Here is a 16,077-nt window from a genome sequence, read left to right as displayed (position 1 = left end):
TGAAGCCTGAATTCTAGAGATGAAAGCCACAAACAAATAAATAAATACCATGCCAGGTGGTAACAATGCTATGAAGAAAAATAGAGCAGAGTAAGAAGGATAAAAGTGAGGAAAGGTGCTATTTTATAGACAGGGAGGTGACAGAGAAGGCCTCTCCAAGGTGTCATTTGAGAAGAGATCTGCTTAAAGAGAAGGATGAGAATTTCTGAGAGAAGGAAGAATAGCATGTGCAAAGGCCCTGTGGCAAAGGCATATTTGATCTGTTCATGCACGAGCAAGAATGTCTGAAGGGCTGCCACTAGTCTTAAAAGCACCTTTGTGTGCATTTGTAAAAGCTGCCTCTTCCTCTAGACAGATTTCCTTTCTCATTTGTCTCTCCCACTCCTCCACTCTCAAATTCAGAGAGTCAGTGCATATATTGACTATGTATTGAAAAATATGTGAAGCTGTGGGTGATGAGGTCTGAGAAGTATTGGGGGGGGGGGGCACACCTTGTGTGACCTTACAGTCAACTGCAAAGATTCCAGATTTTTACCCTGAGAGATATGGGTAGCTTTCAGTAGGTTTTGGGCAGAGGGCTGTGCTCTGACTTTCTTTTTAGAAGAATGACTCTGGCTCTTGGGAGATGAACCGACTGGATTGAGATAAGGATGGAGGGGGTGAGATGAGTGAGAAGGCTATTGTAATATTAGCCAGAAAGAAAGGAGGCAAGGATGACGCTAAGGATTTTAGCCTGAACAACTGGTGGAATGTAGCTGCTGTTCATTAATATGGAGGAAGGAATGGGCCCTGTGGGGAGGGGAGAGTCTAAAATTCAATTCTGGAAATAAGTATGAAGTGTTTATTACATGGCCAAACAGAGAAGCTGAAGAGCAGTTAGGTAACTGTAGTTCAGGGCAAAATAAACGAATTAGATTTTTAAAAACTCACCCCAAGAAATCTAGACTGAAAATTCACATTCAATGTAAAATAGGATTTTCTTTGTAAAACCACTTACGTGTTTAAGTCCACAAATATTACAAAGACTAGAGGCCCAGCACGCAAAATCGCGCGCAGCAGCCCACCAGCTCACTGCCCCACCTGCCCGCTGCCCCCTTGCTGCAATCGGAGCCTGTGGGCCGTGGGGGAGGGACCAGGAGGTGCTCAATGCACCTCATGGTGACCGGTCGTTTGGTCGTCCTGGTCGTCACGGACACTGGCTTTTTATATATATAGATTGTATGTTTGGAGTATACATTTATGTCTGTTACAAAAATAACTGTGGTCCTAAAAATTTATCTGAACTGCATTAAAGCAGTATCTATCATTCCCCCCTCAAATAATTAAGAAAAAGCAGCATTACAACTTATTCTAGCATGTGTCAACTTGCTTTGTAAAACTCTTAAGCCCCCAGGTGCCTCCTGCACTGGAACTTAACTTCTGTGAAGACGGGTCCATTCAGGTTTGAATGACTTATAAAATACTAAGTATTGTAAGCAGAAGGCACTTAAATGTATGATGACTGGACTTAATAATTTATGGAGAGGGCATTACACAAACCTTCTGCTCACCTTTCAAAGTGTAATGGACCTAGGAGTTGGCCTAGAGGCTGAGGGGGTAACGTGGCATTTGGCCCTGGACCAGGGTCAGCCTCGAGCCAAAGAGGAATCTCCGCTATCAAAACTTGACTGAGAGTCCTAGGTCAGGGCTCTCCATCAAACAGTGTTCTGTTGCTCGTTCAATTCAGCCCTGGCTCTGTCGGTCACTAGCTAGCAAGTCTGATAACGCTGTCTTCTTTTAAAGGGGCATTGAGTGGTAGGCGTGGGAAAGCATCGAGGAACCAAAGACAGCTGGGAACCTGCGAACATCATCCACAAATTCTCAGACAGCAAACAGGTGTTTCTCAGCCAGGTTCAGTGCCCTGGCATCTCGGGGGCATCCTTTGGAGCACCCTTTTATTCACTGGTAAATGATTAGTGGAAAATTACATTACAAAGTCACATACAACATTTTCATGATTGTTATTAACCTTTTGCACTCGGATGTCGAGTGTGACTCGACACGGTTAGCATCGAGATTAAAATTACTCTTTGAATGTATCAATAATTTGAAATATAAAAAAATCCAAATAAATAAGTTTGTATGAAAAGAAACTCCAGTTTTTTATTCTACTGCCGCGCTTTGTAAAATCTGGGGTATTTAAAAAATTAAATCCCGAGTAGAATAAAGGAATCGAGAAAAAAGCAAGCGAGTGCAAAGGGTTAAAGAAACTTTCCTGTTTGAACTGGACTTCTTTGGGCTGCATTCCTCGAATCTCCTGACCCCTTTCCCCAGGAAAACATCACATCTATCTGTTAGGGTTTTGAAGGAGTAAAATGTGAGCGACATTAAATTAAGTCATTATCAGCTAGTAACAGTGCAGCTTAAATTAGTCTATCAGTCAGGCCCCAGCAAAGAAACTGGGCAGTGAAGAAATGTGCGTGGGGATGCATTTTGACTTGTGGGAAGAAAGAGGGCATCCCTGGGTGGGAAGAAACACCAGCACCCTGGGCTTCCCAGGAGAAAGAAGGAAAGAGAGAGGAGAGGGAGGCGGGGTACTGAGGATCACTTCTGCCTGCTCTGCCTACAGCTGCTGAGACCAAGCTGGGGGTGAACCTGCTCTGGAGACTGCCTCGCAGCCATCCTGAGCCCACACCCCCTGCAGACAGACAGACAGACAGACGGCAGGGCCTGAGCCTGCACCTGGCGGCATTCAGCCTCGTCTCCCCCATGAGACCCAGGGAAGAGCAAGGCAGGAGCTCCTAAGAGTGACCTGAGAACGGAGCCTGCACATCCCGGGGCACAGTCCTCAGTGCAAGTACCTGTCTCAGCATGGATCTGAACACCAGGTATCGAAGCCGCTTGGTGAGGATCTCTCCGGCTTTGCCAAATGTGAAGCCCTGTGAAGAATGAGGAGACACCGTAAGGAAGGGGACCTGTCAGAGGCCAAGGTGCAGATTACGTGATGGCACGACCAAAGCAGAGAGGAAATGCCTGGCTGGGGCATCAGCAGAGGAGAGGCCCTCCTGCCAGCCCACGTCTCCTGCAGAATCAGAGAAGAGGAGGAAGGCAACCACAGCTCCACTGTGCTCCCAAGTAGCATGCTCCCAAGTAGGACACGACTGAGAGGGAAGAAACAGATGCAAAGAGCACAGGTGAAGAGAGAACGGGCTCGTCTAAGCGGTCCTGATAAAGGGGACAGCCAGGCTGGGCCAGGTAACTGAAGGCCAGACGGGGCCACACACGCTCTGGTTCGCAGCACGAAGCAGACCCTCGCCGCCGCCCTGCGCTGTAATGGGGCATAACCCCTCTGCTAGCAGATGCCAACCCTGGGGGAATCAGGTTACTTTTTAAAAAATATATTTTATTGATTTTTTTTACAGAGAGGAACGGAGAGGGATAGAGAATTAGAAACATCAATCAGCTGCCTCCTGCATACCCCCTACTGGGGATGTGCCCGCAACCAAGGTACATGCCCTTGACTGGAATCAAAACTGGGACCCTTCAGTCCATAGGCCAACGCTCTAGCCACTGAGCCAAACCGGTTAAGGCGGAATCAGGTTATTTGAGTTTAAGCCTGACATTACTAAAATGGTTATATTTATGTGGAAATGACCAATTACGGTTCCCGCGATGAGACTGAAGGACATGTGAAATACCTTAGCCACTACAGAAATATTACTCTTCTTATGCTGGAGACAACATAACAACGGAGAGCTAGCTATTGTTAAGTGCTTCCTCTGATGCTATACATGCGATCCCACCAAGTCCTCAGAACAACCCTACAATTGCCACCGCGCAGGTGAAACTGGATTTAGAGAGGCGGCTAAATTGCCAGAAGCCACACTTCTAAGGTGGCGCAGTTGCGACCTGAATCGGGGTCTGAGAAGCCGTACCAGAATGGAACCCAGAGCCTGAGATTTCATCACCCACAGAGCTCGTCCTTACGTTTCTAAATGCGGGGCCGGGCACTCTAACATTAGGCTCGGTGTCGTATCTACACTTCTGAGGCCCTATAATTCAGGCCTACCCCGGTTTCCCAGGCAAGCCAGGCTCATCTCCCCACCCATCATCATGTTACAAAGGTACTGCTTTATTGCCTTGGCTTCACCAATCCCAGTTTTTCCAGTTGAAGGGACCAGCTCAAAGCCTCCCTCCCTCCAAATTCTTTGACCAACTTCACCCTCAGCAATCTTTACCTTTGGCATGAAGACTTGGCAGGACAATCTTAGATATAGTGAGAATGTCACACCTATTTATAGTATGGTCAAATTCCCCAATGAGACTCGAAGTACTTAGTAATGGAAGAGTTCAGTCTTTTCCTTTGGTGCCACCTATACAATGTCCAGAACAATGTTTTATTAAAATTATTATTGCATGGGCCTGGCCGGTATGTCTCAGTGGGTTGGGCATCATCCCGTGCACGGAAGGGTTGCCAGTATGAGTCCTGGTCAGGATAGGGGGCATGCAAGAGGCATTGGATTGATGTTTTGCTTTCACATCTATGTTTTCCTCTCTCTCTCCCTCTCCCTCTCCTTTCCTCTCTCTCTAAAAATCAATAAGTAATCTTTAAAAAATATATTAATACATGCTTACAAGACATTAAATAAAGAGACCTACTGAGAATTCTGTCTTACAAAAATCACATGTGGCTATAATTTATTCATTTAACAGGTGACTGGTTGCTGCCACCTCACACAGGCCTGGGCACTTAGTCACATGATCTCTTTTAATCATCGAGAGGCAGTTAATGATCCTTATTTAACAGATGAGGAAACTTAGTTTAAATTACTTATTTGCCCGAGGATACAAAATTAAAAACTGGTTCAACTTGTACTCAACCTAGGTCTATCACGAAAACCCATAATGCCTTACAATACTAATCTCTTAGAGCACTGAATTCCTTTGCTCTGTTCCCTCTGATTTCATTAATATTCCAGCTGGAGATGGTAAGAGTGAAGAGGAGGAGGTAAGCAAGGGAGCCAGAGGAAGCAAAACATTTTTTTTTAATTTCCAAAGAAATTTGGCTGCTAATAGCCCAGTTAATATAGGAGCAATTCTACTAAAAAGCAAACTACATAGATGTTTTTAAATTCCCACAGTGGAATAATGATGCATTTCTCAAAATCAATAAAGTGAAAATGTAGACATTTACCTGAAGGAAAAATGTAATAAAAGAAATAATTCCGAGGACTAGAAACAACAGTGAGAACAAGTTACTGTTCTGTCGTTTTGTTTCAGGATCATCATTTCTGGTAAAAATCTGTTAAGAAAATAATGAAAGGGGTTTTAAGTCAGTCACTGAAGAAGTCATTCAGGGTCAGACCCATTTTCCATCTAGCACAGTCATCAGGGGTCAAGAGGCCTTTGGTATATTGAAGGTTGGGGTTGGCTTCCTTAATCCCAAACTTAAAGGTGTACATACCTGCCCTTCCCTAGAGGCTGATAATGGGTCTGTCGTTCCCAAATCAACCCAACACTTTTCCTGCTCAGACTCCCCCTTGGAGTCATGAGCGCCACATCTACTATGCGAAGTGGAATTGAGACCGAATACTCTGTTCCTCCTTTGGTGGGAAATTACACTGTATGGCCACTCACTGTTTTACAATTTGGGCATTTCAAATTGTCCCAGGGTGTCTGGAGACAAGTCTGATGATGTGATTTTGGTGAATCAGAAAGCGGGGGTCATTCACTCAGTGCAAAAAAGAGAGGTGTTTCCTTGACCCAGCCTTCTCTGTAGAATGGCCAGTTAGAAAGCCAGTGGATCTACAGCCAGCTGACCCATCACCACACATGGAGACACTTCCAGAGATGGGCAGAAGAGCTACTAGGATGTACTGGGCTCTAGGAACGCAGAGAATAACCACTCCACAGGGGAAGAAAGCAAACATCACTCTACATAGTGAGCCCAAATCCGTGTTGTGACAGCCACACACCAATTGGCTTCACCCAGACAATTTTATTCTTTGTAAAGAAAAAATCTTTTTAGAAAAAAATTAATTTTTCTTGATGTCATTCCAACAAAAATAATAGCTACCCATCAGTGAGTTTTCCCTCTGTGCCAGGCACTATTCTAAGCAAATTCATGTATACTACTCCTGTTATCCTCACAACCACCTCCTGAGGTTTATTTTATTAGCATCACTATTTTACACAGAGGAAAACTGAAGCACAGAGAGGTTAATTAACGTGTTCAACGTAACACAGCCAAGCAAGCGATGATCCAGGGATATAAACCCAAGAAATCTAACTCACAGCCCACAACCTTAACTCTGTGTTACAAACCTTCAGTGAGGCAGATGGCTGATGGCCTACCTAATAATATCTAGGAGCTAATGTGTCAGTCTGGACCACCTGCTTTTAAACCTATTGTTATGTAAGGAGTGAGAGAAACAAAAAATCCTTAAATTGAGTTTTTGTTGTACACAGCAAAAACCCCTTCCTATCTAATCCAATTCCTTTTTTTCCCCTAATGTCTCCCTCTCTGCCTGCAAGACCAATGTTAGAAGAACTGGCAAACTATAGGCCACCAGCCAAATGTTTATGTAACGTTTTAACATGACAACTTTTGCACTACAATGGCAAGGTTGAGTATTTGCCACAGAGACCCTCTGGCCGACAGAGCCTAAAATATTTACTATCTTATCCTTGATAGAAAAAAATTTGCTAAACTCCTGACCTAGAACATATGCTCCATGCAATCAGACCCTGTCTCCTTCTTGTTACCTTTTCAGCCCATAGAACAGTAGCTGGCACAAAGCAGACACTGAAAAAAATATTTCTTGAATGAATACATTAAACCTATGAATGCCAACCTGAAATAAGTTAGCCAGGCATGGGTAGACCTGAATATGTATGGCATTTTTTTGATATAATCAAAAAAGTTAGTGTTTGGCCTATGTTTTATGTAGTGACCCATTTCTTTTTCCATAGTATTTCCAGGAGTTAGGGCCAGGGTATCCTCAGCTTGAGGTTTGAATATCTGTCACTAAAAAAGAAAGCATTCCTGCCTGGGTTGTAACTGTTTTGTTGAAAATGCCATCATTAAAAGCAAGTGCAAACCAATGTATGACAACTGCAATCTTTTGGAAGCTGCTCCATTTGTTTGCATCTTCATAAACGAGATGGACTTCTTATGGAGGCAGCAAGCTAGGCCTGCTCATGTCTTGATAAGTGCGTATGTCAGAGAAGAGTTCCCTCTCAAGCCAGTCTGACAAATAAATACACGAGGGACTCTCTCGCCTGGTGGTGATAGGACAGCTCATGACGTTCCCTCAGAGCCTAGTGAGGGCAGGGAAGGTTCAGTCACCCAGTCAGTTTCATCGACTACTTCAGGGTTCTGGTCCCCTGGGTCCTAGAGAAACCGACGGCCAGCACAAAGGGAGAGTTAAAAAAAAAAAAAGAGCTTTCCTATCCCAAACCAGACTTCTATTCTTACATCTTCAAGCTGCTTAGTTTCATAGGAAGGTACATGTTCTCTGTGGCTTCCATATACAATTATCAAATATAAACAGTCCATTCTTTAGTCAGGACTCACAAGTAAATCCAGAAGTAAACATCAACACTCACCCCTATGATCTTTGAAAATATCACTGAAAATGCTGGTTGCAGGCCTCCGTTTACAATGGCACAAAATGTACCCACCACAAAATAAGGCCATTCGGTGATATTCAGCTTTAGAATCCTCCAAAAGGTGACTGGAGGTAAATCTTCATCCTGGAAAACACAAAACAGTTCAACAGGCTAGTAAGAAAAAGAATTGATCCTTAATTGAGTTAATGATGAACAGTTCTTCCACATACAAAAAAAATTTAATGAATGTATCTAATTCTTATTTCCTAATCCATTGATGGTTCTTTAGCTGAAAAAAACACGAAAACAAAAACATGCCCGGCCAGTGTTGCTCAGTTGATTGAGCGTGGACACATGCACCAAGAGGTCACTGGTTTGATGCCCAGTCAGGGCACATACCTAGCTTGGAGGCTCAATCCCTAGTTGGGCATGCAGGAGACAGCCGATGAATGTTTCTCTCAAAGATTTTTCTATCTCTCCCTCTCCCTTCCTTCTTCTTTAAAATAAAAAATACAAATACTTAAAAAAGCACGGACTGTTACTCCTCTATTTTTAAAGAAATAGATGATATTTCCACAAACATGACAAGAATATTGAGAAGTAGGGATAAAAGAATAGAAATGTTTATATTTGAAGACCTATTATAATTTGTCTCTTCACATGATACATTTTAATTTTATAATTCTTGACCTATAAATTATCATTCATAAATTCAAACCCAAGTCTAAAATGTTGAGATTTTGGTTTGTGGAACACTCTGGGGGATAGGACGGGAGGATTCTGGATAACCCTTGCTTGTTCCCACGCCCACCCCAGCCCTAGCCCTCCGTACCAAGGCCTCTTTCTCACTAAGCTTTCTGTCTTGGCTTTGAGGTGCACGGATACTCTTGCGAGATGATCTTCTTCTTACTAGACTGGATCCTGAATCTTTTGGAGACATTTCCAAGGCATCCATTTCACTTTTGGATTCACTCGCTTCATTTTCCAATTCAATTTCATTTCCTCTTGTCTAAAATAAACAAGATATATGCATAAGCTGGTTAGGCACAGTTAACCTATGAGAATTAGTCACTGAATATCACATATCCAGGAAAATGGCAATCTGAGTAAATATATAGGGAAGGATAAAGTTAAACTGCTATTTCTTTTTTTTATAATATATTTGAAAATTAAAACCACTGAATAAGAAGGATTCCCACTAAATATGCTAAAATGGCATGGCATCACTCCACACAGCTGATCTAGTCATCTGTTTTGTGGGTGTTTTTGGCTCAGTCATGTTTGCTTTGGACCAGTGCTGTCAACAGAAACATGGTATAAGCCACCTTGTGAGCCACAGCTGTCATTTCAAATTTTCTCAGTGGCCACATTAAAAAGTGTGAGACAAGTACTATCAATTTTTTTGTGTGAATTTATTTTTTTAATTTTTTGATTTTAATCATTCTTTATTGTTGCAAGTATTACATATGTCCCCTTCTTTCCCCCATTGACCCCCTCCAGCCCGCCCCCAGGCCTTCAGCACCCTATTGTCTGTGTCCATGGGTTATGTATATATGCATACAATGTCTTTGGTTGATTACCCCCCCACTCTCCTCCCCCCTTCCTCCCCCCCCCCCCCGCCCTCCCCCCTCCCCCCTCCCCGCCTTCCCTCTGAGATTCTGCACTCTGTTCCATGCTTCCATGTCTCTGGATCCATTCTGTTCAGTTTATTTTGTTATTTAGATTCCACATATGAGTGTGATCATGTGATACTTGTCTTTCTCTGACTGACTTATTTCACTTAGCATGATACTCCCCAGGTCTCTCAATGCTGTCTCAAAGAGTAAGAGATTCTTCTTTTTTATGCTGCATTATATTCCATGGTATAAATGTACCATAGCTTTTTTATCCACTCATCTACTGATGGGCACTTGGGCTGTTTCCAGATTTAGCTATTGTAAATTGTGCTGGTATGAACATAGGAGTGCATACATTCTTTCTGACTGGTGTTTCGGGTCTCTTAGGATATATTCCTAGAAGTGGGATCACTGGGTCAAATGGTAGTTCCATATGTAATTTTGGGGGGAAACGCCATACTGTTTTCCATAATGGTTGCACCAATCTGCATTCCCACCAGCACTTGTCATTTGTTGATTTGTTGATGGTAGACATTCTGGCAGGTGTGAGGTGATACCTCATTGTTGTTTTAATTTACATCTCTCTGATGATCAGTGACTTTGAGCATTTTTTCATATGTCTCTTGGCCAGTAATATCAATTTTAATTACATATTTTATTTAACCTAATGTATCTAAGACATTAGCATTTTAACATGTAATCAGTGCAAATATTTATTGAAATATTTTGCATTCTTTTGTACTAAGTCTTCAGAATCTGGAATGCATTTTCGGCTTACAAACACTTCAATTCAGATTAACCACTGTTCTGTTCAACAGCCAGCCACATTTAAACCTTTTTAGACTTTTCTTTAACTTTCTCTAATGCGCCTTCTTTAAAGAGAAATAAAATATCTAAAACAGTGGTCTTATCCTAAATCCCTCAAGTATTTCCCCCCACACTTCTCAAGATAATCAAATCAACTTACATTTACTTATAGCACTAAATATAGCAAAATCAGTGTATACCTGAGATACTTTAGGAAAATCTGGAGTTAGACTGTACCTGCATTGTAACAAGTTTGAAGTAAATGCCTTTCTCTTTCATGAGTTCATCATGATTTCCTTTCTCTACAATGACTCCATTATCAAAACCAGCGATGACATCAGCATTACGGACTGTAGACAAACGATGGGCTATCACGATGGTGGTCCGGCCTTTTCTGGCCTAAAGAGAGGAAAATTTGACTTTTGAACACATGAACAATTTTATGCAAAAATTTATTCATTCAACTTGTGTTAACTGAGTAGCAATGCCTTGCACACTGTAAAACCATCCAAGCTATATAATGTAGTCTCTGGCTTTAGTAAATATATACTCAATTGATATGGGCTTAAATGATGCTTTATTATATAACTAAGGGCCCGGTGCATGAATTCGTGCATCAGTGGGGTCCCTCAGCCTGGCCTGTGGAATCTGGCAGAAACAGGCTCTCTGACATCCCCTGAGGGGTCCTGGATTGCGAGAGGGAACAGGCCAGGCCAAGGGACCCCATTGGTACACAATTGGGGCCGGGGAGGGATGCGGGAGGTTGGCCTTCTGGGGAGGGACCGCGGGAGGGCTCCAGGGCATGTCCGGCCTGTCTCCCTCAGTCCTGATCGGTCAGACCCCAGCAGCAAGCTAACCTACCAGTTGGAGTATCTGCCCCTGGTGGTCAGTGCACGTCAAAGCGAGTGGTTGAGCGGCCTTAGCATATCGTTAGCATATTACGCTTTGATTGGTTGAACGGATGACTGGATGACCAGATACTTAGCATATTAGGTTTTTATTATATAGGATAAGGATAAGTATAACTATGATAGTCACATCTTATTATTATGTACACCTCTAAGTCTATCAGCCTAAGTTAGCAGTAATAATTACGAGCTTATTCAAAGTAAAAAACTCTACAGCCCAGGCATTGGCCAATCAGAGCAGACACAGGCCCGTGTGCCACAGCGGTGCATGCTAGCTATGTCACAGGATATCTGGAGGATCAAGACAGACAGTAAGTAAGAGGCAGCACAGTCCAGATAGACTTCAGCGTCACGTTGATCTCACCTCATATCTTAGTTCTGCCATTTATGAATTCCAGTGTTTAATCCAAATCTGTTAACCTGCGTGAGGATCAATTTATTCAAACATAAAATGGGGATGGTAATAGTACTCATTTTTTAGAATAAGTGTGATACTAAATAAAATAATGCACATGAAGCATTGTGACATATACACACGGGAGATTCTAAGTAAATGATACTTGGCCTCGGTGAAGCACTATGGAAACACTGAAGAGCTATAGATATTTTTAAATGCCAATCTCATTGTTATTTTAATACAAAACACAGCCAGATAACCAGAACTTGTATGAGATTTCTTGAGTTTTTGTAACTTTCCCAATGCTTATGATATTTGGTACTCTATATTTTTCTTCTGGAACCAGCAACAAAATTCTCAATACAAATTACCAAAAACGATATCAAGATCAATATGAGAAAAGGTGGAAAACTCTAAGGAAAAAAAGACATGTAGGAAAATTAGGTAGTAGGAACTAGAAAGTAGAGAAGACAATGGCTCAATTCTTTAGATGTTTTCAAGAAAAGGATTACAAAAAAAGTGTTTTTTAATTTTTTAATACTTTTTTGTTGATTTTTAGAGAGAGAGGAAGGAAGCAGGAGAGAGAGAAATATCGGTGTGAGAGGGAAACACCTATCAGCTGCCTCCTGCATGCCCTCTACAAAGGATTGAGCCTGCACCGTGGGCATGTGTCCTGACTGGGAATCGAACCAGCAACCTTTCAGTGCACGGGAAGATGCCCAACCAACTGATCCACACCAGCCAGGGCAGCAGAAAGTATTTTTAAATGCAACCTTTTAAAATAGTTTTTATTTATAAGTTAATACTGTTGTGGAATAATAAGAAAACACAGATGTGAAATTACAGATAAGCATAGCGAAGGAGGAAAACACGACACAATTTTTATAACCTTTTTCCTCCCTCAACAATCTATTAAGCACAATGACAGGATGTTTAAAGGAACATGCAGTGTTGTTTTATTATTAGAGAGAGGAAGAGTTGGGACAAATATGAGTTCATCTTTGAATTCTACTGTGACACTTCAACTGAGAGCGTTTTGGGTTAAAAGGTCTCCACAGTCCTCGTCCTCACAGAGCTGGCCTGGTTACGTTATAGGCCAGGGACACAGCACCTAGTGCCTGGCACAGAACAAGCACTCAAGTCCTCTTTGGTGAATGAGTCACACCAACCCAAGAATTGCAGGAAGGTCAAACCCTGTTGCTAGTCAAGGACATTGCATGGCCTCTCTCTGGGGGATAAGAGGTTTCTCATTTCCAATAGAGTCTTCATCAAGCCTTTAACATCTTAGAAATTAAACGTGAACCTTCAGATTATATTTCCCCCTTGTCGACAAAAGTAAAAACTCACAAAACCTCAGTAACAGGTTTTCTCTAAAACTACATTTTCAAGATTACAATAAAGACCTATTTTCCTTTGAGTCTATATTTCTCATTGTTTAATTTCAAAAATTTGCAAGAACCTTTCAATGAAAGTTTATTCATCTCTACTTAAAAAAATTAATAATAATGAAACAAACCGATCCAGAGGCCTGATTATTTTATTTTGATAGTGGAGTGGAAGGAATCACTTTAGAAGCGATTGAAAATTTACTTTTTTAAAAAAAATAATACTAAGGCCCTGGCCAGGTAGCTTAGTTAGTTAGAGCATCGTCTTGATATGCCAAGTTTGTCATAAGAGAATCAACCAATGAATGCACAAATAAGTGGAACAACAAACTGATGCTTCTTTCTCTATCTACCGTGCTCGCTCTCTCTCAAAAGAAATCAATAAGTAAAAATACTAAGAATAACTTATGGTGAGATGATCGTATGCTTATGAATCAGGTTGGTTTGAATTGAGGCTCACAGACCTTATCCAGGGCCACCTGAACCACTGCTTCACTTTCAGTGTCCAAGGCCGACGTGGCCTCATCCAGCAGCAGGATCTTGGGGTTGCGAACCAGGGCCCGAGCGATGGCGATTCTCTGTTTCTGGCCCCCACTCAGCTGCGCCCCTCTCTCTCCAACCAGGGTGTCAAATTTCTACAACACAGAAAACACAGGATGATTTAGCAAAAGCACAAGCTATCCCAGCTCCCGTTTTAAGATGGGAAGGGATCCCCTGGGTCCATGGTCGGCAAACTGCGGCTCGCGAGCCACATGCAGCTCTTTGGCCCCTTGAGTGTGGCTCTTCCACAAAATACCACGGCCTGGGCGAGTCTATTTTGAAGAAGTGGCGTTAGAAGAAGTTTAAGTTTAAAAAATTTGGCTCTCAAAATAAATTTCAATCGTTGTACTGTTGATATTTGGCTCTGTTGACTAATGAGTTTGCCGACCACTGCCCTAGGTAATACGATCCAGTTCCTTAAAACTTAGCAATAACCAGCCCTCTTTTTCAAAAATATGACTGGCTGCTAGAGCTTTAAAATCTGAAGTAGTCTGGGTTTCCCTTCTTAGAAGATTCCTCCAGATCACAGTTTCCTAACTTGTTAAGCATTAGGTCAGCATTCAAAGTCTTTGAACCTCTGGTGTGACAAAGATCAAGGACTTACATTAGGCAGTTTCATGATAAAGTCATAGGCATTGGCTTCCTTGACAGCTTTCTCAATCTCATCCATGGTGACATTTTCACGGCCATAGCGAATGTTTTCGGCTATTGTGGTGGCAAACAACACAGGCTCCTGACTCACCACACCGATAATTTCCCGCAGATACCTTACGTTTATGGTCCTGATGTCCTGTCCATCAATGCTGACCTGAAATGAAAAGTGTGAATCTTATCCACTGCGGCATGGTAGCGTGTGGCCTGCAATGGCGCTGTGATGGCTGCGGCATCCAGCCCAGCCGGCGCCCTCTCACCATGCCCTCCGTGGGGTCGTACAGCCGCTGCATCAGCTGGACCGTCGTGCTTTTCCCACAGCCGCTGTTCCCAACCAGGGCCACCGTCTGCCCACTCCGAACCTGCAGGTTGAGGCCCTTCAAGATCTGGGAGGACGAATGAGAAATGAACTTAACAGCAATACACAGGACTACGAATGGACAGTTGAATTCAAAGCGAGGGTTTAATATTCATCTTCTTTTAAAGGCTCTAAAGGAAAGTATGAGAAATTATTCGGTACATCACTGAATCATTGATTAATCATTTATCATTGTACCTTAACTTCTTTTCGAGATGGGTAACTGAAGTGCACATTTGTGAATTCCAAATTTCCATGAATATTATCTGGTTTATGCCCATTCTTCGAATAGCTGTCAATGCTTGGCTTCTAAACAGAATAAAATATCAGAAGATTTGACGAGGTTACACCAACTACTTTGAGTGACGTTTGTGGAGAGTTGGAGCAAGTGATAAAGAAATCTACTTTTCAACTAGAAACCCTTTGAAATGGCTGGGTAAACAGCCAGCTGAGACTTACATTATCAATTATCTTGAAGATTTCATGTGCTGCTCCTCTTGCATTTGCAAATGCTTCAATGCTTGGAGATGCCTGTCCAATACTAAAAGCCCCAATTAATACGGAGAAGAAGACCTGAGGAATGTGAAGGAAAAGCGTCAAGTTACTGAGGCACTGTTTAAACAATTTTTTTCATACTCTTTTTTTCTTAATACAACTTATTAAATTTTAAAATGGCAAGGCAACATATACCTAGCAAATACTGGGTGTTAAAAATATTTTTAAAAATATTTTAAAATATTTAATAGTTTAAGTACTTTTCAACTTAGAATGCAGGATTAGTCTTACTTGCTCAGTGAGACAACTGTGTAAATTCTATAGGACCAGAATATTATAATAGGATATTTTAATATTTATTGAATGGCCAAGAATTTTGGTTTAGACCATCAGCAGATAGAGGAAATAAACCCTAGTAGGAGACACACAAGGTCTAGGTCTGAATCCTGGACTAAGCGCTAATTGGCTATATGTCTCCAGGCAATTCTTCTAGAGTTTCTGGGTTTCAATTTTTCATTTGAAAAAATGGGCAAGATTCTATTTTCCATACCCAGCAACCTTAGAGCTGGTGTATCAAATGAAACAGTATATATAAAAATATTTTGTAAATTATACAGCACACACACCTAAGCCACTATTCTTTACCAGGTTGTCTTTTTTTCCCCCTCTACCAAACTGTTCTCTTTGAGGTCAGGTAAACAGGTTTTCATTTTGCCCAAATCAGTTTCTTATTGATAAAGACCTGGCTTTGATTTTGTTTCTCATCCGGGTTAAAGAGAACTAATGTCACTATTCCTTTCTTTCTAAACCACACAGTAACTTTAGTCCCCAAGAATTTACATACAAGGAATTCTGCTAAGTGACTCTATATTCATTTTTATCAATTAGTCCTTACAACAATACTGCCATTTCTATTTGGCAAAAGATGTATGAAGGCTTGAAAAGTCTATGTGGCCGCCCCAAATCATACAGCTAAAAGTTATAGGCTGGAATTTGAAACACGTCGGCCTGATATCAAATCCTGTGCTTGCTCCTACTCTCGATGGTTCCAGTTTGAAAGGCAGATCTGTGTTCAGTGAATACTGGATTTAAAACTGCCTATCTATTTCACAATTAAGCAGAATACTTCTCTTATCAACCAAGGCTCACCCACAGTATCACTATCCTAATAAAAGCTTTTTGGTTAAAACCATTCTTAACTGAAGAGCCCTATACATTGTAGATGAGGCAACAGTCTGAAAAAACAAGAGACACAATTATCAGACCCACACTCCCAACCTATTTCCTGAGAAAGGGAACTGTGTTTAAGGGACTCAACCAAATGGGGTCT

At 41.8% G+C, this 16,077-nt stretch overlaps 1 protein-coding gene across 1 annotated transcript in view; it reads right to left on the bottom strand.

Moving 5' to 3' along the window:
• ABCB1 (ATP binding cassette subfamily B member 1) overlaps positions 1-16,077 on the bottom strand; it is a 76,573-nt gene that overhangs the window by 20,438 nt on the left and 40,058 nt on the right. The window contains exons 10-19 of the mRNA XM_079786186.1: positions 14,712-14,825; positions 14,451-14,561; positions 14,155-14,280; positions 13,848-14,051; positions 13,168-13,338; positions 10,251-10,412; positions 8,423-8,599; positions 7,588-7,734; positions 5,174-5,281; positions 2,841-2,918 (exon numbers count right to left, since the gene is read on the bottom strand). Coding sequence (XP_079642312.1) covers positions 2,841-2,918; positions 5,174-5,281; positions 7,588-7,734; positions 8,423-8,599; positions 10,251-10,412; positions 13,168-13,338; positions 13,848-14,051; positions 14,155-14,280; positions 14,451-14,561; positions 14,712-14,825 — 1,398 coding nt within the window. The remainder of the gene's footprint in view (positions 1-2,840; positions 2,919-5,173; positions 5,282-7,587; positions 7,735-8,422; positions 8,600-10,250; positions 10,413-13,167; positions 13,339-13,847; positions 14,052-14,154; positions 14,281-14,450; positions 14,562-14,711; positions 14,826-16,077) is intronic.

The sequence above is a fragment of the Cnephaeus nilssonii genome (genome assembly GCF_951640355.1).
Source record: "Cnephaeus nilssonii genome assembly, chromosome: 12".
NCBI lineage: Eukaryota > Metazoa > Chordata > Mammalia > Chiroptera > Vespertilionidae > Cnephaeus > Cnephaeus nilssonii.
This window is presented reverse-complemented; position numbering and strand designations above follow the sequence as displayed.